Here is a 25,172-nt window from a genome sequence, read left to right on the forward strand (position 1 = left end):
ATGACTCGTGCACAAATCTACACCACATGGAACCGTGCGGATTCTCTATCCTAACGCCCGCGCGTGTGACGACTCCAAAAAACGACCTTACCCCGTAATTCGGCGAAAATTGGCTACAAAAGCCTTGTGAAACCTCGTGCGGGTCAGGCGAACTGAATACCGGCTGAGATTGGACTTGCATGAAGCGGTGGGGAGTATGAGCTAGCCAAGCATGAAGTAGTGTATAGTCCGACTCCTCGGGATGCCAGACCTACATTTACACGTAAATAAAGCGCCTACAGCAGACACTGGGAAGGAAGCGCCGAATCATAACATTCAAAATCGCGCCAAAAACCAACTCGTAAAAAACGGAATAAGGCTTTTCGGGCCGGAGGGTGAGAAAAAGAAGAAACACCTCGGGGGTATTGGCATCGATGAGACCAAAAGCTGAAGGCATGTCGTTTCCGCGTTTGCTTGCTGGGGTTGCTTCGTCAGGACTGCCTGGCCGTTTGCGCTTTCCACCGGGCGACGTGTGGGCCAATGGGCTCAATTGAGCCATAATTAATAGCGCTGTTCAAACCCCCTCAAGACTGAGTTGAGAGGTGAAGTTGAATCACTCATCCAGGCAGCTTCTTCTCGTGAAGGGGTGTCTCGACAAGCTGTGACAACAACTTGTACCAACTGTTGTGCTGATGATGTCACAGGGTTGTCCCCTCCCCACGCAACTTGTCGTCCCTACCCGCTTTTGTCCCCCTGAGTCACGGCGCCACCACAACAAGCTAGAGGCTACAGCCGGCGGCGGACTGAACAGGCGGCAATGTCTTGCAGGCAAATTTTTCTCCTACAGGAAGTTCAGTCCCGGCGTGAAGCCACTGCACATTCGGAGGTCATGCTTGTTGGGAGGATTTGGTGTTATTGGCGGCACTTTTCTTCCGAGCGGCGCTTGTTTGTGTTGTCTTAAGCCCCGCCTTCTTGGTTGTCTGTATTCTCTTTATAACACGACGGGGGAATTGACTGGCACCCGTCCACCTCCCGTAATTAGCTGGGTGTCGCGGGGTACGTGGTCATTAGCGGGAGGGGACACCGTGTACCATTGGCTGGGGCGCGGGGGGTCGCCGGGACAGGTCACATGGGCCACCCGACCAATATGATAAATGACCCCTCCGCCATGACATGGAAGCCCCCCTAAAAACTGCCGACCAATCACATGCCGCCTTAGTACGCCCGGGTGGAGGCTTCTGATTGAATGTTTGTTACGCCTGGAGTCATTAGTTGGTGGGCGTTAACCAATCTGAAGACAGAAGTTTGTGTATATGTTTACCTGTGCACGACAGACCACAACGCACCGGGAAAACAAGTCTGACAACATGTCTGCTCACACACAACACGCTTCACTAGTTAAATCTGCACACAATGGCACATTTCTCATTCTCCCTCGCGCCAAATTCAACGGCAACACTTTCACATGAAAGACAACCCCAAAATGCCAATTACACTTTAATAACGCAGGATAACGTTATCACATTAATCATACGTTCTATAAGACCTCGAAGAAACAACCTGGGATAACATTGCAGCTACGCATGTCACCTTCAACTTTAAGTCTCTCCCTTTCAACGTTTCTGAAGATATCTGTAGCGACAGACTTCACATTCGTCTGATCAGTATCTTCCTAATTAAAAGTGGAAAGTTCCCTCTGAAATCGGGGCGGTCAACCCCTTAAAAATTGGGACCATACTTCTTTCTCCTCAGAAACACGTGCGCCTGGTTGAAATACGGAGCAACAGTAGCCTTGTTCTAATTTAGCCCGGTTACTTCTGTGGTAGAGTTACTTCCCGTGAGGACGTTGCAGGGTCTCTTGGTCTTGACACAGTATCCCCCTCTTTGACAACCGAAGCATGCGAGTTTTCCTCATATGTGGCCACTTAAGAGCAGAACCTTTCATTTCGCCATGCCCTAGACTCAGGACAACCCGCTTGACAGTCTATTAAAAAAAGCAACACAACCTTATAAAGCTATCTATTCCAAATGGAAATAATAGAATGAAGGGAATTAATATTGTCATATTTGATGTTAAAAAGAAACAACATGTTACTTAGTAAATCAGCGATAGAAAATGTATAAGATTGAGAAAGAAAAGATAGATTTTTTGCTTAACAGATATATGCAATCACATAGTTTTGTAGGTGTTACAGATGATCCTGGGCACACCTTGTAATAAAGGAAGTAAAACTTTTTCATGTAATAGGTGTAAAGATGGAGCTTGTTCGACACGATTGTGAGTGTTTGGGGAACGGTCTGGGAACCGTAACCCCGACCTTCTCGGGGACGGTGAAACCGATACGGGACCAGGGTAGCTTTCCCCGCGGAAATTGTCTCCGCCGAGCGCTAACGGGATTAAGTTTAAAAGCATTAGATCCTCTGGAGGCTCTCCCCGCTAACACCACAACACTGCCAGCTAAGCGAGCCCGCAAACTCCCCGTAAGTCGCCTAAATAGTTTGACTGGCGTCGAGGCGGTTGGCGGACTGCGATCGCAGCTGGAAAATTTGGCGCACGTGAAAAACAGAAGCTCGTTCACACGAGGAAGGCTTTACGCTAACCTTTCCAAGAGCTATTATAGGAACACCTTGACGACTCCATGGTTTAGTGTTGTACAAGGGGGGGATTGGTAAATGGCCACAGGTACACCGCTATATTCACGGCTTACAATGCGATCATGTATTCTAGAAACTTTTGTAAAGCTAACACAAGAATCAACATCTGTTCTTTTGAAACGCTGGCATACGGGCGAGACCGTATATTCATAATGATTTTCACATAGAAATCTTTGAGAATGTATCACAATAGATTTTGCACTATCCAGATCCCTCTTGCAAATTATCGACACTTTCACTCGATACTTGGAGACGATGCCAAGTCGTTATGCCAGCGAGTGAGCAAGCTACATGTAGTTAGTGATCATATGGACAGAATATATCAGATGAAATGAGTAACATTTTTAATTAAAAAAAAAAAAAGCATACAGACACGCATAATAATGAGGGATACGAGCGTTAAGTTGTTACACTTAGAATGCGAACAACTGTTCAAGGAATTATTTTTTTTCACAAAAGTTTTGTCGCCTCTCTGAAAAGGATTTAAAAATAGAACGTCCCTTACGAAGATGTGTTCCGATATATCTCTGTCAGTTCAGTATCAGGTCATCATGCTAAACATTTAACGGTGATCGGGAGTGATCCGTTACTTCTAAATCCTCACCTGTGTGAACTACTCTGTCTTCGCCGGGTCTACGGTGTCGCTGTCTGGTTAGTCATTTTCTGCACTTGTACCTGGGATTAGGGCTATATTATGTCTGTATAAAGGTCATTTGGGGTCGTGCTAGTCGGAAATATGATCTGCTGGGATTCCAAGTTCATCCCAGTGAACAGACGTACTTCATTTTGTTGATAAATTCTTTGGCTAAATACGAAGAAAATCATTGTACGCTCGGCAATAGACTGACTACATGTACGTACTTCTTCACTTTATGTTTATTATTTAATGTATGTCCTGTCAGTATAATGGTCATCAAAGTACTGATTTCATAAGGGACTGGTCACATTCGTCGTACGACCGTCGTACGACCGTAGCATGACCGCAAGCTGAAGTCATTCTTGGGGTAGTCGTGCACACGTCGTACAAAACTCAGCTGTCTTATTTGGGAAAAGACAGTGTCTTCGATCCTTGTCGGCGCTTTGCCACAGCCTGGTTGAATAGAAAATCGGACGACAACAAATTCGTACGACGACCTACGACAAATGTTGGACCGAGATGTAGATCATGACAACAACTTCGCTCTTTCGTCGTAATGAATATTTCTAAACGGACCGTAACGAGGAAAAGTGTTGCCCTGGATTACCCATCCTCGCCCCGAGTTTGCACCTGCCCGCCTTTATCTGTCGCCATCTCGTCCGATCCACATCCAAACTACAGACTCCGCTATCTCCGCCGTCGGATCACATACACACACATATCATCATCTGTGCCGCGGACTGCTCTTTATCTGCGGGAGAATCTTCTGACCCTAGTCGACATTTTCTTTATACGATAGAAAATAGGTAAAGGTAGCCTTTTTGAGGCCGTAGGGGTGGTAGGTTGTTATCCACTGTGACTAGGGAATTGGAAGGTGGAGCCAATCCCTCTCCTTCCACCGCCTCTTACCTCCCCAACCGAAGTCAGATGCCCATGTTGCACCTCGGTGGAGCGAGGAAAACCTTTTTCTCAAGGGCACAAAAGCGGTGGCATTTCAGGGGATTTGAACCTAGGACCTCTAGGTTCTGGACCAAACACTCTAAGCAGTACGCCAACACGACGCCACCTCGATAAACAGACAACATCATTTTCTAAGAGTCCAGCCTACTCATTTCTTTATCACTTAACGTAATTACTGACTTTGTCTTCACTCACTTATATCATCATTGTTTACAATTTTAGAAGACAGTGACACCTATCTACTGGACCAGGTGTCAAAATCGCACCTGTTGAAGAGTGTACGGTAATCATTTTAATTATTGACAGTGATGCTATCTGTTCCTTCAGAAATAACTATGATCAGGAAAATCATTTCAAAATTCTTATTTGATGCTAAAGTTATAATTTTATTTCACTTTTCTGAAATCCAGCAGAGCGTATTTCAGACATTGTTCAATTCTTTACATGTGTCGACTACTGTAAAACTTGAAATGTTCGCGGTCTTTTTATTTTCCAGAAGTCCATTCTATGTTGAGTTGCTCTCTGTTTTCGATAACATACATGTAATATATTTTTGCTGTGGTATGAAGTATGGATATCTCTGACAATGAACTGGCAAAATAATATTCACATTTACATGTATCTAGATATAATCATACAAAGTTGGTAAAAACATAGCCTATACCGAATAGCTAGTGCGCTAGTGAGGTGACCCTAAGCTCGCCCCCCTCCCCCCTTCACCCATCCATGTCTTTTTCTGAGCAACCCCCTCTTCCTCTCATTCAACCGCCACCTGTTCGTTGTGCTTATATTGCAGCTGTCATTATTAGACGGAATCGTCCTTGTGCGAATAACTGGCTGAGTTTCCGTTCGCTGGCAGTCAATTAAAGGCCGCGCTTCCAGTTTGATTAACAATGACGTGGTACAAAGTTCAAAGTTGATTTGATTTTCGTTGAGAGGGTCGATGTTGTGTGGAAGAAGTCAGCCCCTGACGGCTGTTAAACTTTCTGTGAATGTTACCTAAAACTTAAGAAAATAGGGTCTTGAAAAATCAAACTCAAGTTGTCTGATAGAAAATTTCTTAAACCATCATACAAAAGCTATTGACATACAAAAATCACTATGCGCTAAACTTTAGTGTCATTTTCCACCAGTAGAGTTAAGTTCAAGAGTCAGAATACGGGATGCTATATATTCCAAAATTGTATCTTATATAAGTTGCCGATATGAAAAGAAAATTTGGTCTTGGGAATTGATTATCGGATGGTAGAAAATCTGAAAATATGTCAAGATTTCTTTGTGATAAGTAACATTATACTATAAACGTATGATTATGAAACATACCTGCTCTTGCATTTTTACCATTACAAAGAAGCGAAAAAACTTAATGTTAAAATTGACAATTCTTGTAGTAAATTGACAATAGATACATTCTGTAAACTATTCATTTTTTGTGACCTGTACCTGTAACCCAGCGTTTTTTAAATATTTTTTTAAAAACTTTATTCATAAAAACATACATTACAATTTTCATAAACAAGTGCATTACGGTACATAGTACAATTTAAATCTACGACAAAACACGTCTGCACAATTTTTTGTTTACCCAGTGGGTATATGTGTACAATTAAGGTCTTCATTCAGTCGCATATAAAGTTCTGTACGCTGGATGCATTTCGTTTATCGGCTATCAGCAAGTTGTGACATTATCGCAACGTCGGTAGCTGACAGTTAGAGATCCGGCGGTCAAATTTTCCGCTCCAAAATCAAACCTACTTCATCAGAAAAGGTAGACATCCCGTACCATTATCTCCAGTGTGATGTTCCACTCTATCGAACGTTCTATATTTCAAGGTCTCGATTAATGGCGAGTCTTCTTTGATGATTTGCTTCCCTTGTTTCCCCTAGTACTTCCCTCAAACTTTGTGCTTCGTTATTCGGTCTAGAGAGCCCGAAATTAGAAACACAGGGAAAACCTTGGCGTGCCGACTTAAACCGGATTTTGGCCGACATTGGTTTGAAAAGCAAACATACTGCGGTAACGATGTGCTTTTAGATGGCGCAACTAAAGACTTTGTTTATTTCAGTGTCGCGAAATCTATGAAAAAAATAAACGATATCGATCGAAGCACGGGGTCCACACGCACCAAAACACACGGTAGGAAAGTAGCCGGAGCTGGTATCTTTCCGCCCTGGTTCTCCCGTCATATTTCAGGGCAGGTGACCCGAATTCTTGACGTGAGATAAGGGGCCTGATTTGTGAAGTGTGTGTCCAGAGAGACGGCTGTATGTTTATTATTCAGAGATAGGGAGTCCGCGGGATATGAACGGAGGCGAGTATCGGGACGTGGAATCTTTAGTCCCCGGTAACAGCGCCGTTACTGGACGCGAACTCTGACAACCCAGCGCCCGTCAGAACGATCGCGCGGGACCGGAGAACGAATAAAAACTCGCGTACCGGCCATTTATTGGTTTTATCATCCAGTGAGATAGAAATCAGACGAATATCCAGCCAGAGTTATTGACGTGACCAGTTTGTGACCAAGGTGACGTCACCTAATGTGTTTTTTCTACTCCCGGCAGAGGCAAGGCGGCCTGTGTTGTAGCCGGGCTATTGTGTTATTTCAGTCAGATATTCGAAATACAAGCTCTATAGAACTAGTCTAAATTGAAACGTTTCGTATCAATGTTTCGATAAAATTGCTCAATTTCTTGTGTGTTATTCAAGTGTGTATTTATTCGTTACACATAATAATACAAATGTTGTAGGAAAAACAAAGTGCTCACATTAACATGTACAGCAGTGTAGTTTAAGCAATACGTTAAACTCAACATGTTGATTTATCCATATACTTGTACGTTTGTATCCACTTGTTTCTTGATATGTGTATAGATGTTGCAGACCTTACGGAAGATGCTTTACGTTTTGTGTCAAGATTGCTGTTAACCGCTTTTAGTGGACGTATTTTGTTTACAATGATTATTTCAAGAATTATGAATATAGTTTGGTATACTTTTTGTTTTCAACATATGTCATGCTTTCTAAATTTCATACTAGTGTGTCAAATACTAGGTAAATACGCCACTCTCTCCCCCGATATGAAGAAATGATGATGTACAGTATATGCTTCAGAACAAAATGATTTCTGGCCGATGAAAGTCCAAAAGTTAACAGAAGAAATCAGTGCCATTGTTTTGTTTTGTTTCCAAAATTAATCTAAGATAAGAAGGATAAAAATGGTTGTCATTCATATCACAATGCTGATATAGGATTTCTGCAAGTGGATTGAACGCTCTGAACTATTCTGGCACTTTCACTGCACTAGATTTAAAACTTGTACACACGTCAACATGCGTCAAAGCTGGACAAATTATATGTACAGAGAAATCAACATCTTTTCAGTGCGAACATTTTATATGTAAAACACATGTTATTTTCATATGTATGTAGGTTTTCTGCCTGTTTGAAATATGCGTACCCAAGACGGTAACATAGAATAACGTTTCGTCCATTGTATACTATTACAAAGAAATGAATAAGATGTTTGTCCCATCGGCGGTTTCAAAACGATATACCTTTATATACATGTTAAACGTAAAATTGACAAAGTTGACACCTACATGAAATGGCATATGCGATTTACTGATGTTGTTTGGTGCCAAGACAATATATATTTGTTTCATCATGTAGGGGCAAGATTGTCTTTTGACACCGCATCATCTTGAGGCTGTATTCTAATCGTAAAAATAGTTTACCTTCATAGATATGTACAATCAAAAGGTTAATTGTATTTTGTGGCGACAGAAAAAATATTTATGATGCATGCTTTAAGTGTCCGCGTAGACGTAAACACAAACACTAACACTAACGCAAACGTTAAGAAATATTTTCGCGCAATAGTCAGTATATATCATACGTATGACGATTCTGAAGAAATAAACATGCACGTACATGTATTCTATACACTCTGACTACTGGTGCATGCTGTATTAAATTCTCACAAATCCTTTGCTACCTATATCATTCACTGTAGCAGTAGTGGATGCAGCATATGACATTATTTCTTAAAATACATATTGACATATCATGTCGCCTGCGTTAGCAGAATTTTTACAAGAAAAACTCCTCAGTTATAATGCCTAGGTAGAACCACATAGGGTAAAAGAAACAAATAAATTCTCAAGCTATGTTGTGGAGAAAATTCGGAAGAAATTGATGTTGGTCAGTGTATAGCGTATTCTTGCTCTGAAAGGCACAGTCAGATTGTATCCTCATACGTACTTCTGATAGACTGTCGGTAACAATAGCAGTGGGTACATAGCCTACGCGGAATCGGAAAGCTTGGTGTAAGTAGCTAGGAATCTGTAATAATACTTCATCTGACTTCCTAAAAGTACAAAAAAGGTATACGACTTTAACAACTTGTAATGGAACCCAAATGCTTCAAGGCATATTTCGTCTGCAAGAGTGTATGGACATGGGCTCTGGGTAAACCGATAAATATACCTAACCATAAACGAAAGTTATTGGTTGTTACTACTAAAGATCGTTATGTGTGGCGTGGCTAATAGATGGACATCGTATTCTGTCGCCCCACAGGGATATAAACGCTGTTTCCAGCTGGTTTATTATGATATTGTGGGCCTATAAAAACCTCCCATCGAACATAAAGCTATCGTCTCTATGCACTTCATTTTGCCCAAGACAAAATGGCCGCAAGGGCTTCCACTCCCCAAAGACATCCAGCGGTCGTTTGTGCGCCGTTAGGACAAAGTCGCATGATTCAAACCTCGCTTTTGTAACGTTGCTGTGCCTATAGTACTCTCTTCTAGTTCATCCTTGTACAGATATGTAAACATTTCTGTACACGGTAATTTACCTTACACCCGTGCTGTGATAGGATACAAGCTCCGGTGTACCACAAAATTGCTCCAAACAAGTCGTAAACGGTATTTACAAGCCGAATGGTATCAGCCCCGTTTGAAACAAATTACTGAATCCACTTGGTTGCATTCCTATTCCTATATAATGTTAGTGTATGTACGAAAGTAATTAATGTATCCCACACCTATAAACATCACTCGATACCTAAGGCGCTATTTGCAGAGACTTTAAGCAGCAATCTGGCGCTAGTAAAATGCTTATAAGATATGCTTAATAACATGGCATGATTGCATTTTGCCATCATTTACGCTCATATACTTTTGTGCCTGTTTTTATATAGCGCTGTTAGATTTTTGTAATGATATTAGTATTAATAATAAGTTTAACGGCAGTTTTAAAACCCTCGAGAACGAAACAAAACTATGGAAGTGCAAAATATACTATCGCACAATTTCCCGTAATACGAAGGAACCTATTGTATTTCAGCAAGCATTTTATCTCGACCTAGAAAATCAGTCCGTATTTAGAAAAAATGTCTAGAATATAATTTCTCCAGTGTCTCGGATAAATAAAAAATGAAGTGTGAGAAAGATACATGTATGTAGTTATATAGATTTCGATTTTCTTAACAACGCTCCGTGAAAACAGCGAGAAATAAACGTCTTGCAGACAACAACATTCATCTATCTTACCTCAACTTAGTAGTGTGCATACTTGGGTATGGATACAGTAGTGGATCTGTAAACCATATATTTAAAAACAAACACACAAGCCCATCACAACCTATAAATTCAACATCATGAAGAGACGACAAGACGCTGAATCTATGTATTAACGTAGTTTTAGGACCCGTATTTAGACGTCCCATCACTATAATGATATGTACTTTATTACTACATCAAAAGTTGTATGGCTGTATTTAGTCCGATAGCATGATTGTCAGAAACGTTATTGCTATTGTTTATGTCTTATCCATGGGATTTGGCGCTGAGTTAAAAGCCACAGTATACACGTACCTTATGCCATGCACATTACTGGCATCTATGACTTAACACATATGTGCCGGAGTGCCGTGAATCTAACGGTCAATAAATTGAACATTTGAGGATACATCTCATGCTCTCTCTTTCCATGAAGAACTGTGATCATTGAGAGTCAAATCCGTGCAATAAATGCTCTAGTATCTTTTTTTTTCTGTCTGGATTTACTGTCTGCTTTTCTACGCACAAGCGTGGTATTGCCACACACACTATTATAGTTACATACGGTTAAAATCGTGTCACAAAATGTACGTTTATCTATATCATCTACGTGGCATAAACTGGACTACCTTTGGCAAAAAATGTATGGGATTTGGACTACTCTTTCATCAGAGGTATTCAACATGTCGTTAGAACGGATCGACAGCTGTTGAGAGAAGTTATCATGATCAGCGCGGTTGTGGTGAGAAAAGGCGGCTCTAGCCAGGGGCGTTCTCATGTGTCGATGTTTACACTTCTATTCCCCGCGTATTTTCACTTCCTAAGCTTTCAAACAACGGTTACGGTTACAGTTACAGTTACAGTTACAGTTATGAAGTCCAGAAGAAAATGAACGAAATTGTTTTGTGTCGCACTGTAGATATTTGTGAACGTAGCTCTCTTTTTGCGAATCGTGCCAGGATCGTGGATTTGAAATCCACCGACGACAGAAAGTGATGTCTGTTTTCGTATAGCTTGTTGCCTGTTTCAACATCTAAAAGAACTATTTCGTTGAAAATGTAAGCTAGCGTACTTAATGGGGAAATATTTACTATTTTCAAAGTCAGTCAAAGACTTGAAATCTGAAATGAGCACCCCAATCGGTATATTTTCGATGCGATTTGGCAAGCATCAATGTTAGAGTGAGACCTCACTACACGAAAGGAGCACTGTGGCAAAACTACTTTAACCACATACGTTTTCATAATTTTAATCAAAATTGTCGTCGCTTCTCTTTTATACGCTGCTATGCACCTTTAACAAGTCCAAAATGTTACTATACGCTGGAACTTTAGGCAAAAAATATTTTCAAGCTTCACAGCGGAGCAGACAAAATGAACGCAATCATACAGATTTATCCATTGTGCTTTAAACGTACTTTCTACCTACGTTCATCTATACAACATCACGTGTGCGAACGTATACTGTCACCATAGAGCTACAGTTATTCCACTAACTCAAGATTCTAATCATTTCCATGTCATTTTTAACCAGGGATAGATCCAAACACAGCGCAAACGCATACTTCCTTCAAAATGAAACAAAAAGTCGAAAGGCAACCTTACCGTGCCTTACTGGCCGCCATCATTTCTGAACGATGAGCAATAGCTGATAGAAGCCAATTTACACAACTGATTAAAGAAAATTGCGATGAATGTAAAGCTGACAAACAAATAGAAATCAATTGTACGAGAACGGAGTATATGCATGTGCAATCGGCAGAAGTGAGGGGCAACAGTATCAGAAAGACGCATCGTGAATTTCATACTTCATTTTGATATGGAGAATACATCTTTTGTGTCTGGATATAGAGAATAGCCAAAAACGTCACACAATGACTTAAAAACTGCCCTGGATGAAAAAAACAACATTATTATTAGTAATTTGACAACAATTCGAACTTCATATTTAGACATCCGTATAGAATGCTGGTATAAAACCATAGGCAATAGATATTGCACAAAAGGTAGCCAAACGCAACGAAATCACAAAACAGCAGTAAGCGTATGTTTGGACCGTTGAATATTGTGCAAAATTATGTACATATACTTATTGATTGAGGTAAGATAGATAGTCATGCATACCGTGATGATGGACGATGTACATCTGTTTCAATTGAAAAGCTAAAATGAAATTAAAAAGCAGAGAAATCGCTGTCTTTCTTCTCTATGTTTGCAAGGCTATGTCTGCTGGGTACGTAACGAAAACATATTTCTATAAACGAAAATGATAACTAACAATACACCGATCACAGCGAATGCATAATAACCATAACATTGGGTGCAATAAGGGCGTTATATAGTAACAATTTTGATTAACTACATCTTATAAAGACGACATAGAATACTGTGCCGACAGGAAAATGTACAAAGCGCCTGGGTTGCGACCTGGGCGTGCCTATATACATCTATCTATAACACTCCGTATTGTAAAAAGAGACCATTATCCCTAATCATAGGCATAAGCTGAATGTATAGACAAATTAACATTCAAGTCTCAGCAACAATAACAAAGATATAACACGTGGGGTGAGTAGTGCAAATATTTGGATAACCTTTCTGCCAGCGCTAGTCAGACAACGTGACAGACGTTTAAGAAGTGTTGTATTGAAAACGGATATCCCAGCCCCGGGCCACACCAGACACTACACTACATGTGTCAGGAGCTAGCTTCAAACAACATGGCTTAGTATTATTACGACTGAATGTGTGGAAAGATACGGCTACAACACGCTTGAAGCTGATATATCTGTGTATTGCAGTGATGGAATTGATATAATGGCTGAAAAAAAACAGCTTTAAAATAGCGTATAATGTGGTGAAGACATCTAGAAGAGAGGACTTTTTCTGTTTCAAAACACGTCTGAATTTGGAAGCATCTTCAAACACCCTTTCCACTAGACAGCGATCATAGAGCGACCGTACAACAACCAACGGGTGAATTTGTGTGCTCCTTGTTTTTACGATTAGAATATGATGCAAGATGTAAAAGTATGATTTAAAAGACAACAAAACCAACAAAACGTTAAACAAAAGCTTTCTATATCTATATGAGATACGTTGAGCGATCTGTCAAATCTTTGTTGGTTTGGTGGTTGCAGTAATGTTATCTGGACGCCTTATTATAAAACAAAGATACAGTTCTCAGAACTATTGTCTCAGTCGAATCGTAGGGTGCGAACTTTCCACTACATCCATGCAACACATATTATAATGCAAAGGAATTCTGACAACAAGAAATGCTACACCAGCTGTTCATCCTTTCTTGGAATTTATGGTTTTGCTAATTCTTGTAATCACTTCTCACTGTAGACCATGGAATATACGTTTGTCTGTACCTGCAGACAACTAATAAGTTTATCATTATCTAAATCGTTTTTACATAGACAAATATGTCCCCATAGAAGCTTAAGGCATCAAATACTAACATCATAGAAAGTTGGCCATGCCGGGCTTACGTACACTTTCCAAAATTCGACACGAGAAAAGTAACATTCAAAAGAAAATATACAAAGATAGTTGTGAAACTAGATCTGTAGCAAGATGTATCCTTTTAGAGAACTATTTTGAGTTCTGTGTACCGAGAAAAGAATGTGTCTGTCGTCTGGGTCATAAAATGTCGTGAACTTTAGGGATTCATTTTGAGGATCGGGTAGTTAGGAGCCGTCATGACGTTATTTAGATAACACCTGGCCTTGCATGAAAGCTAGAATAATTTCTTGTGATCGTTCCTACGTTTTGGAAAGTTAGCGTGTCGCTAAGTATTTCTTTTTCATTCTTTAAGCTTGGCGACAAGAGAATCACCGGAACTTAAAGGAACAGTATCGTCTGTGTGGAATTCCTCACACCTGTTGTCGTAAATTCTCGCGAGAAGTGATTTTGACATGGCTGAATAGTTTGAAATATGCAGTATGTTGCTATAGTTTACAATAGTTGTCACAAACGCGTTCGGTATCAAGTCATTTTTACCACCAGTTTGCACTCATTCATTCATGACAAATATTTCAATCATGTGTTCCTCTGAAAGTTCTTGAGCTACTTCATTTTGCTACATTTTCAAACCATGGCCATGTCAAGAATACAAAGCAAACAAACAATCGAGCAAACAAACAAACAAACAAATGGACGGACAGACAGAGAGACAAAAAACAAACAAGCAAACAAACAAATAGATGCCTGTTTGCTGATACTCGAAATTATAGAATGATCAACGGCAAGACTCCTCTGCATCTACCGACCAGTAATTGCAAGTTGAAAACTCCTTTTGAAAAAATAGAACTGCTCAACCAATAAAAATAAATATTTCATATAAAATGTCAGTAATCTCTTTCATGTGGCAAAATCTTTAGCTCCTTCAAACTGATACCTGACAGAAGAAATCTACAGCTAGCTAGGATAAGATTCAATTGATGATATACTTGTAGTTCTAATGATATAGCAAATAATGTCACATTTGAATGTGTCTGTCTGTCTTTGTCCGTACTTGTGAGATATCCGTTGTTTTAGTACCTTTAAATCTAAAACCTATCGCGAGTTTGCATGATTTCTACCCCATGTTACAGACACTTAAAGACTGTACACTCACTGTAGTTTATCTGGATAACAGAAGATGACACGGATATTTCTTTTTAGTTAAACAATAACGATGTTACGTTTGTGTTTCTGTTTTCTTTATTACAACAATTGCACTTCATATAGCGGTTTGTCTATCTTAAAAATGGAATTTAGGAGAAAAAGAAACAGTGGTATACATAGACGAAAGGGAGAAGTAATCGAAATCAAATCCAGGTGAGCCATATAAATGTAGCATCTTACGCTTTGTAAAAGTCAACACGAGACCTCTGTTTTTATATGAAGTAAGTACATGTAGAGGCCTCGGGATGGGAAGTTAAACATCATCTTTCTATAAATCTCACAGATATCGCCGAAGACACTGTGATAATAATCTCGAACATGTAATTGAAAAGCCTGATGTGGTAGCAAAAAAGCAAAAGCGTGTGTCTAAGACAGTTGTTGTGTTTGTGTCTGAAATCGAATGTTCGCTGCGATGTCGTGCGAATATTGTCTGCGACATCTGTGGACCGTGTGTTTTTCTCATCTCCCCAAAGAATCGGCCTCTTTCCCGAGAGAGATCGCCAGAGACGATCCGCCCGGTCCGCCCGGTCTGTTTGCTTGTGTTTTTCCTGGTTGTTGCATGTGAATTTTCGCTTCGGGCTACTCATAGAATCTAATGCATCTCTCATAGGCCATATGTTGATACAAACAGACTCCAAACATTGCCGACATTTCGTCAGAGGTTGAAACAGTCTTACAACCACTTCTCATAGATTTTGACAAGTTTTATCTGATTTTTGCATAATCATTGATACATTTTTTGAACAATTGTTCCTTATCTTTTACTCTCAACTTTTATTGCCTCTAAAATAAACATTATCTGTTTTTTTGAATAATAAACAATAGTCGAGAAAAACATGGTAGAAAACATCAAAAACCCTAGTAACCTTGACATTTTAAGTAAGCGGTAAGTAGTTAGAGAATTTGAAAAACACCTGACAACATTAAGCTTTAGCCTCGAGTCAGTCTCTATGTACTGAGATGTCAATCCTTGATTACTGGGGTTTTCCCGTTGTAATTTCTTGTCAGCCTTTTCATGTCAACAACCTTATATATACACTACACCATGCATACAAACACTCCTTCTACAAATCAATTTTTGAGTACTGTACTCTCAAAGCATTTTTTTAAAATATTGCCTTACTAAACAACTATATTACCATGGATCCTGCAAACCTTAAAAGAAATAGTACATTCGTATTAACAAACGGCAAAGATGAAACTTTCAGAATCATTCTACAAGACTACCGTTTAAAAAAGTAATCTTCGTCTATACGTTTGATAAAACAATTTCTCAACCGTCAACAATTCTAGAAAACAATATTGTTATTCGGATCTTCGTATAGATACCCGTCAATAGACGTTTTGTAAAACAATTTCTCCACCGTGAACAATTATAGGAAAACGATATTGTTATTCGGATCTTCGTCTAAATACCCGTAAATATACGTTTCTTAAAACAATTTCTGAACAGTGATGAATGTGTACGCCCGTATAAGATTATGAAGTCGTAGTTTCACGGAACGTAGAAGATATTCATGTTAAAACGTTGCTTGTTGTTTTCGGTTCTTATTTTTTTCCCAACCCCGATCATATTGTTCAAACCTGCGCCCGTGTGTGCGAACTTGTGGTCTGCCGCTCTGCAAAAGCCGTAGTGAAAGGCACGATCTACCGTACGGTGGTGGTTCTCACAGCGGTGCCACCTTTCATTTCTGCCGCTTATTAAATCCCATATTCACCCACACCGGCAGCGGTCTATCAACCAACGCCTACGTCCATTCAGTCTGAAATTGAATATAACACGTCTTTTTCAGAAGGTGCCGACCGCAGCCGGTGATCATATTTACCACATCCTTTGCTCATTCCGCGTATTTCTATATAAATCGCCGTCATAAATGCGCCGTTATTTTTCTCTTCGGTTTAGAAGAACTGACCTATTTTGATATTTTCTCCATCACAGAAAAACAGAGACAACTGATGTAGAGCGGAACTTTGAAGCATCAGAAAAATCAGAATATGAAAAGTGCTACATTTTTCAAATTTCCAAAAAAGAAATGTACATTCCAAGGAAGAATTGAACATTTGATTTCACTACATCGCGCATACAATTTCATATTACAGAAAAAAACAATTGAGAAAGAGAAAAAAAGGCCTTCTATTAGTTGTTTAGATATACAACTGATAAGCCAATGTATATTTCAGAAAGCGAGTTTTGCCGTTAGGAAGTTTCTATTTTGGACGTTTCTCGTAGAGCGTGTTCGCCCGCTCGGGTACCTCTCGGCTCACAACAGCCCGGACATTTACTCTCTACGCCCGGGTAGAAAACAAGCACCCAGCCGTCAGTGCCCGCGGGGTGTACCAGCCACCACTATCTGCTACCTAAAGCAAATAAAACAATTAACAAATCACCCGGTGATCCCCCACTTGTTTAACTGAAGCGAATTCAAAAACGCGGTATGGGTGTATCATTATCTGAGTTGTTACGCTGTCAACTGCCTCTCAGCGCCGTCTGTCAACACGGGCGAACTCCGGATTTAGGCAAAGTCGGCTAACTAGTGGTTGATACCTACATTATCGACACTGCACGCGTTGGGAGAGAAATAAAGAGAGACAGAGACGGCTAGAGCGTCACCCTCACGCTGAAAGGGGAGGAAAATCGTCGCCAGATATTTTGTATTTTCCCCTTGAAGCCTGGAAAGGTTTGACAACAGAAAGCATCGGAGTTGTCACCGGCGGGAAAAAAATCAGAGTGAATGGGGAAGAAGTAGGGTTTCATTCTTTCTGTGCGGCATTGCATCCTTATCAAGCTGTCAGTAAGGTTGTTGAAGGTTCGGCTTGCCACAAAGTCTAGCCGAGGGGTAGATTCAGGCAAGGCTCCGCGCCGATTATTAGTTTTTGTTTAAAATCATAATTTGCGCTCTGGGTTCAAAAGAGAGGGCGCAAATAAGCATTCAGCGCTTCGTATGAGGAAGAAAGAAAAAAACAAAGGAGGGGGAAGACTCTTCAGGCGCTCTTAGGTTTGAAAACTGGCAAATGATATGACAAAGGGAAATCCTGGAGAAAGATACGGTCGGGGGATAGCTTGTCGGGGTTGGGATCGTATTGGTTGAGACTCGCCTGCGGGGCTTCCTCCAGTGGAGGGCCGAAGCGCTGGCGGGGAGGTGATCTATTCTCTATATTATTGTGTCTCCCGGAATCTCTTTCAACGGGATGGAGATAACGGGCGCCCCTGCCGTTAGCGTCGCTCAAAATGTGAAATAAAAGCCGGAGTTGCTCTCAGTCAGCGGCTCAGCGCGTCTAGGGAAGGCGGCGGCGAGTGCGTCGGACACGGGGAGAGACTCGGTGGTCTAAGGGACGGTGTCCTCTCGGTAAGTGTCACCACGTATGTAAACTTTGGCAACTTTTCTTCTTTTAATACCAAACCTCCAAAAAGAGTACAAGAGACGACAATGCAAGCAAGCATTGAAGGGACATTATTGAAAGAACAACTAGATATAGTGTCGATGTTCTCTATGACTAGAAATCTGTGCTTTAAAGGACTACAGTGGTCTAAGTGACCGTTACCTACCCCTTGGACTGTATCCGTAGTAGAGAAAACTTTAAAAACCATCTATAGTAGCACGGGAACAGTTAGTAGGTCGTAGCCCCTCTACAATTAATAAAGATGTTCTTAGCCTCCAAGTACTATCGCATAACTTCTTAATGTTATAGACCCCTGCTAGCGAAACCCCGACTGCGTCGAGCCCCAGCGACATGTGCCCTGAGCCGGACGGGGCAGGATGTGTGAAAGCCCGAGGAAAATCACAAAAACGTCCCCTGAGCGGTCAGCGGCGTGGGTACGTGACCGGCAAACGGTTTCGCCAGATAAGACAAAAAGGGGGAAATGTAACTCACCTGGGTACGAGTTAGGAGCATGATTCGGTCAGAGCTCTGCACTTTCCAGTCGCTGCTGCCGGCTCTCCTCTTACCTATGAAATTCTGGCGCTTCCCACCGATCGAGCTGACGTCACAAGGCGATGTAACCCGATCCCTAAGGACCCTTAGCTCAATTATGACACACGGCAGTACGCCGGCGGACCCGGCCGCACCAAGCAACACGCAGAGAAGAAACTAAGAATTAATTATGGGGTAGACGATTGTTGTCCGCACACATACATTTCAAAGGGACACATTCGCGGTTGGCGATAGAAACGCTTTCTGCTGAGCGGATTTTCAGCCGTCCACAAAGAGAGGTCATTTAACAGAAAGACATCATACAAAGGCTAGGGTTTCATTTCTTTTTTTAATTTTTCAGTCCCACCTTTACCATTTTTACTCGTCCTTTTTTTTGGCAAGAAACGTTATTTACGCTAACCTGCTTTGTTATACTTGTTGTATATGATGTATCGCAAGTTAGGAGATGTTGAAGAGTACGTGTCTGATGGAGGTCCATGTACAGCACTGGGAGATGCGTGGCGGACTGGCGGGTGGACGGGGAGCGATAACGGACTTAGTGCGATACAAGCGCGACTGTTTGTTCCCAGATTAACGCACAGCCCTGCCATGTGTCATAATCACGGTATTGTCAGTCCTATAATCGGATAGGGAGAGACGAAGAGCCAAACGGGACACGCGTCACACAGGCTTGCATCCTCTCTCAAGTCGAGCAGAAAATGGGAGAAAAATAGAGTGGGAATATACATATAGATACACACTACAACATGATAGAAGGACCCCTTTAATTATCTATTACGCTATGTCGTACAGTAACCGCTACACACAAATGGAACGTTACGCTTGACATAGACACATAATACAGTAGGTTTGAATCCAACACGTAGTTTATACAAGTACATATACACCACGAATATCTGTTTACCAGGAATAAAAGTGGTCCGCGTTGTAATTTGATATCATGAATATTACAGGCTAACTCTCAGTATCTTCTCAAAATAGATGCTTATGCACAGACACGAGAGAACTCATCACTTATCTATTTGTAGGCACAGGTATACGAACCATGTTGACAAGAGTAAGAAGATGACAATAAGTTGTGAATAGTTTGAGCGCGATCAGGCAAGGGGAAATACAAATTACAACCGTTATAACGGTGTGCTTAAGATATGCCTGGCAGATAGCGAGGGTATTGGGAGTGTTGGACCCGAATGATGAATTCATTTGCACGAGGTGATAAGGATGATATTTTAATAAATCTGCTTATGGCTCGGCTCTGTTACGCTATCCTCGTTTATCCGTAAACAATGTGGTTTCTATAATCTCTTCTCTAATTCCTCGTATCGCGAACACAGGACCACAAACAAGGCGGTCTAAATCTGGGGTCTTCATTTCCCAAAACAGCGCAGTTCGAAGATTAGCAGGATTTGAAGCCGGTGTTATGATGAAGGATTCTGCATTTCAAATACCGGGCGTTGTCTTCCTCCACATGTAAGTACAATATTTCTCTAACATCCCTATATACCTACCTTACATCTTCGTCGTGTCATAATTGCATGGTACAGCTAGCTACATGCTTAGCGATATGCTATTTGTATGCCACAGGAAAAGGGGAGGGGGAACAATGGGTAGGAGAATGGTAATAACAAAAAGAAAGGCTTGGTAGGGTTGACACACAATAGAAGCAATCTTCCTGGTACAATTCGGCATTCAGAGCATCATCTGGTAGGGGAGTGGGAAACCGTAGCTTTATTGATAGTACGGAGCAGTTTTCAAGGAGGGTATGTACAGCTGAGTCTGTTGTTCCCAGTATGATCGAAGTGTTGACAGCGTTTATTTCAAGCCCATGGGTTCATTTTGGAACACAAAGTATTTTGTTCTAGATTTAGGGGTGTCTAAACAGTTATAACCTATATTACTAAGACATTTTTTTACTCTTTTAAAAATTAGTTTAGGTGATTTACATCTTAAAAGTAAGATAGATTCCAAATTATCAAGATTTTAGTTGAAAAAGTACAATGGACTCCCCCGTGAGAATGTCAATTTGGAAACCTTAATGCATCTTCCCTTTTAGAGTATGGTTGCTTTGTTGTGGCGTTACTTGCATATGTTTACATGTTTGGAATGCCCCGATTTTCTTATTGATTTATTGATTAATTTGTTGATCTATCGATTCTTGTGATTTAGTGTATACAATTTGGAAAGAGACAAACGCCTTTTTTTCCGGACACGTAAATTGGGACTGCTGCATGATCTGAATGCGGTTATGTACGTTGGTGTGCGCTTGCGAACGTTTGTGTGCTTTCTCTCGCCTTCTCTCTCTCCACCTCTCTCTTCCTCTCTTTCTCTTCCTTTCTCTCCCTGTCTCTTCACTTTCTCCTTCCCTTTCTCTCTCCATCTCCATCTCTCTTTTCTCTCTGTCTCTCTCCGTCGACTCTCTCTTTCTCCCTCCCTTCTCGCTCTTCATCTCTCTCTTCCTTACTCTCTGTTCTCTTTCTCCCTACCCTTCTCTTTCTTTCTCCCTCTCTTCTCTTTCTCTCCATCTCTCTCTTCATTTCTCTCTCTGTCTCTCTTTTTCTCAAAGTTCGAATCCGTCAGCTGATGCATCCCCACCCGATTGTTTTGCATAGGAGAGCTGCTATCATTCCGACATCGGTAGTTAATTTTCGCTACAAGGCTGCAGAACGATAGAAGGATGCTAATATTCCGGCTGAAGCCACAAGTGCATGATGAAGTTCCGGGCTCGCCAAGGCCGCGGAGTGACACATGATGAATGGTGACCTGCCCAGAGGGCCGCATTGCACCTGTTGAAGGCGCACGCCTCATTGCGCCGTTTTTCCTTCCCTGACCAGATTAACACAAGCCACGCTAGGTAAAAATACATCAAAGGCGCGCCGCGCCGTCGACCCAGCTTAATAAACTTCCTCTGTCAATCACTGGACTTAATGTAGCACTCTACAGGAAACATTTTGGCTACATGGGGTGTAACATTACAGCAAGTTTACGTCCTCTGCCCCTGTAACACACACCTGTCCACTGTATGTTAAAGGTCGCTGTGACGGCAAACACACATATTCTAAGACCTGTTTTACAACGTATATTTTAGTATTCAGTCTATTCTGTGTCCAGGAATATTTCAAACCGCTGGTCGTATCGCTGGAAGAGCCCAGGACGCCACTCACGCTGAGAGAGACGCGCGCGCGAGCCTATAATTTGTGGTTTTGTTATTAAACCAACACCCACGGTGATAATTGTACGCGCCACCCGATATGTTCCTCACAAATCACGTTTGAATGATCGTCTGTTCCTGTTGCTGGAGCAGCAGCATATTAAAGAGCCGACAAAAATGAAATAAAGTCTGACGTCTTTTTGCGTATTCTTTTCCTTCTCGATTTGTCTTGTTGCATTTGTCTACCTTCCCTCTTTATATCTTACGACGTCTTTTTCTTTTCTTCAATGACCGTCTACTGTCATCAGTGTAGGGTGGTATTGATAGTATCGACTGACCGAACAATAAAACTATGAACAGTAAAAAAAAGTGACATTGACTCCAGTTGAGATAATGTTCACCAGAAAAGGGCATCAACTTCGAATGAATACACAGTTTACGTCTCTTACTTTCACCAAGCAAAAGAAAGAGAAAAGAGCAAAAACGCGTGTCGAGATGTTTTACGTTAAGTATTGTTAGATACATTTACGTGTTGGGACATTGATATGTAAATATTGACGTTCATATCTCAACCACCTGCCATTTTGTACCTAGGTCCCCGGTGGTTTAAGCCCCTGTCACACATTCATAACCTTCCCACGACTATTCTCCCGACCACTCCCCAACCAAGGTCGGCGCTGGGTTGGGAGCAGGCTGGAACACATCCTATCCTTGCTCCAGTTTTCTCTTCTGACCGTATCCAAGCAGAATGTGACTTTCCCTTTTTCAAAATTCAGACGACTTTTAAAGACCAGTAGGCAACCTCGCCTACCAACACCAACCACAGATGACCTTGCTCACGACGAACTCCCGACCATGGTCTGGAGGCCATTTAGTTGTCTTTGTGCGCCAGGGGCTTTACAGTGGTTTGTATGGAGTTTCACCATGTGAAGTTGTTCTCCGTTTCTCGTCTTCGTCCTTACAGTATTTGTAGCCTTTTTTATTTATTTTCATTTTTTTGACAGAGACAAGGACAATTAGCTTGGTATGGTAAAGGTAGTCCCATAGCCTTCTTGAGGCCGTAAGGGCAGTGGGTTGTTGCCCACTAGTACTGTGTCTACGGCACGGTATCGGAAGGCGGAACCCAACCCTCTACCTTTTACCTCCCCAACCGAAATCAGGTACCCACATTTTTATTTTGGTGGAGTGAGGATAGCCATGTTAAGTGCATTTCCCGAGGGCATAACATCGATGGCATGTCTTGGGATTCGAACCCAGGACCTCTGTGTTCTGGGCGAAACACCCAACACGACTTTTAAATGAGGCGGCGAAAGTTCCCCGTCCTATCCAGTCTTTTGCAGTCCGGGGCCGTTTTTTTAAAACATATTTAATCAAACATACATCATTACATAACACAACAGCACATTTACAATTTCACAAATATACACAGTTACATATTGTTACAGGGGATAGGGTGTGCTCCCTAGGAATTTTTTGACAGAGGTGTTTCATCCCCCCTGGAATTTCTGTGCAGGGATGTCTTCTCTGGCCTTCTGTGCAGGGATGTCTTCCCTGGCCCTCTGTGCTGGGTTTTCATTCCCTGTGGTTTGAAGTCCGGGGACGTTATGGATGCAGGAACGGGGGACGGCGTGAGGAGAGTGATGGGCACAGATAACATCCGGACGTCTCAGTCGGCCTGTATTTGTCTCGTTCATAGCTCGGTAGTAGATACAGGACGGGTGGAACAAGTGACCCTTCGTGTGCTGAGTATGCCCCCCTCCCCCCCTCGTTTATTCTGCTTAATCAACAACTCACGCCATGCAAAATAAGTAAATATATAAAAGACTGATTTATTACTAGAAAAATACCGAAACTCATGATTAGCCCTACTCGATTGTACCACTATATCAGAGACTTATGCTAGCCCTCAGTTTTGTACTACGTTTCATAGTTTTTGCCATATATTGTGTACCGTGTACAATAAAGTTCTTCATTAAGAGATACGTTGCCACAAGCAGGTTTGAATATATAATTATATAAGACAACCCTCTGAATGCAAAAATAGGTGAATACATAAAAGATTGCTTTGTTATAAGAAGTGATACTGAAACCTACGATCACCTCACCTGATATAAGAAGATATTACAATATTTATCTACTTATTTTTTCGAGACCTGTACTGCGCGTTAGCCTTTCTTGTTTGGTAAATAGTATTTTCAGATTTATTTTGTATTTCTGGTTTGTAGTTGACCGTTCGAAAGTCGCAGTACCTTTTTCGCCAATAGAGCTTCTTCTGGTAGCCTACAGGCCTTTGTGGTATGCTCGTGGAGTGATTTTGAAATACGTCTTGATGTGACGGACGAAACGTTTCAAGACATCTCTCCCCCCTCTCTCTCTCCCCCCCCCCTTTTATAAAGCCTATACTAAACTGAGGAATAAAGGGCAGATACACTTCTCCTTAAACCTCACTCTGTCCCAACATGTTTTCACAGGTAGAATGCAGGAAGAACATATTTGATTATTCTAATAATGAAGTTTTGATAAACATTAACATCATTAACCAAGTATGAAATGCGAACATGTGGAATTTACATGTATGGATTGTGTGTTTATGTGATGATGGTATTTACTATTTGCTGTGTAAAATAAAGAAAGAAGGTTTTAACAACCAAAAAAAGAAACCAATTACACTGTGTTCACTTTTACTTCAAGTTGTAATCTTGATTGGTTCAATGTTATTGTCCGTTTACACGTGTGCGCATATTCTAGTCCGTTTGAGTTGCGTATTTACATTTTTTTAGACAAGTTTGCGGGGAATACGTTCTTCTTCACTGTGACTCACCGCTATGCAGTCTGGTTATCAAACGGAAAAAAAGAAGACTTTTTTTGCCCGTCAACCTTATCTCAGACAAAAATGTCAAAACGCAACTCATACGGACTTGAATATATGCACAAGTGTGAACAGGCTCTTAGCTTGTGCATTCTTTTACTTCGTACATTGTTGTTCTTCTTTTTCTTCTCGCAACGTTAACGTTGTATCGTTTTTATTTCATGCACCAAAAAAGAAATAAGAATACAACAAGACATTCTACAGAAGCTAGGTCAATTGTTAACTTCTAGATGCTTTCGTTAGTTAGTTTGACAAATTGCATATTGGCTCATTAAGTTGTCATCATTTTTCTCTACTCAATTCAGTTTTATCATTTCAAGATCATTGCAAGCTCCTCTCCTCCAAACACATCCTGCATAACCTGACAAAATATAGAATTTATAGAGGACATGTGTTCCGAAAATTGCCCCAGAGAAAATGTTTGACGTATTATTCGCAGACTGGAATTTTTTTCTTTTCTATGAAGTTCAAGGTATTCAAATTTCAGCTAATTGATCACCACTTTAAGTTGAGATAAGGAAGGGTGAACGAAGCGCGAGGCTTAGCTACCGGAACTGTGGCTAAGCTTTCTGTTTACACCCTCATTCCACAAGGGCGGGGACTTCGCGCTGCGACCTAAGATTTTACAGAGCGCCCAACAAATGTCATAGATAGAAAAGAAAAAATATTTTTGGACATTTTTCATGATATTACAATCATGAAGTTACACAAATTCAATTTGATTAGATCGCAATGAAAGGGCCTTTGAGGATC

At 41.1% G+C, this 25,172-nt stretch overlaps 1 protein-coding gene and 1 long non-coding RNA gene across 6 annotated transcripts in view; one reads left to right on the top strand and one right to left on the bottom strand.

Moving 5' to 3' along the window:
* Positions 1–18,378, bottom strand: part of LOC136428010 (transcription factor AP-2-epsilon-like) — a 47,109-nt gene extending 28,731 nt beyond the window's left edge. For 2 of the 5 annotated variants that reach the window (XM_066417251.1, XM_066417249.1), the window contains exon 1: positions 395–1,102. In XM_066417251.1, coding sequence (XP_066273348.1) covers positions 395–538 — 144 coding nt within the window. In that variant the 5' untranslated portion in view covers positions 539–1,102. Of the gene's footprint in view, positions 1–91; positions 217–394; positions 1,103–18,342 lie in introns of those variants that run through there. The other 3 variants (XM_066417252.1, XM_066417248.1, XM_066417250.1) reach the window with 3 other exon arrangements.
* The window catches only part of LOC136428011 (uncharacterized), a 28,996-nt gene continuing 21,420 nt past the window's right edge, over positions 17,597–25,172 (top strand). Inside the window, exons 1-2 of the long non-coding RNA XR_010754562.1 lie at positions 17,597–17,816; positions 19,737–19,872. This is a non-coding gene — a long non-coding RNA (uncharacterized lncRNA). The remainder of the gene's footprint in view (positions 17,817–19,736; positions 19,873–25,172) is intronic.

The sequence above is a fragment of the Branchiostoma lanceolatum genome, chromosome 2 (assembly GCF_035083965.1).
Source record: "Branchiostoma lanceolatum isolate klBraLanc5 chromosome 2, klBraLanc5.hap2, whole genome shotgun sequence".
In the NCBI taxonomy this organism is placed as follows: domain Eukaryota; kingdom Metazoa; phylum Chordata; class Leptocardii; order Amphioxiformes; family Branchiostomatidae; genus Branchiostoma; species Branchiostoma lanceolatum.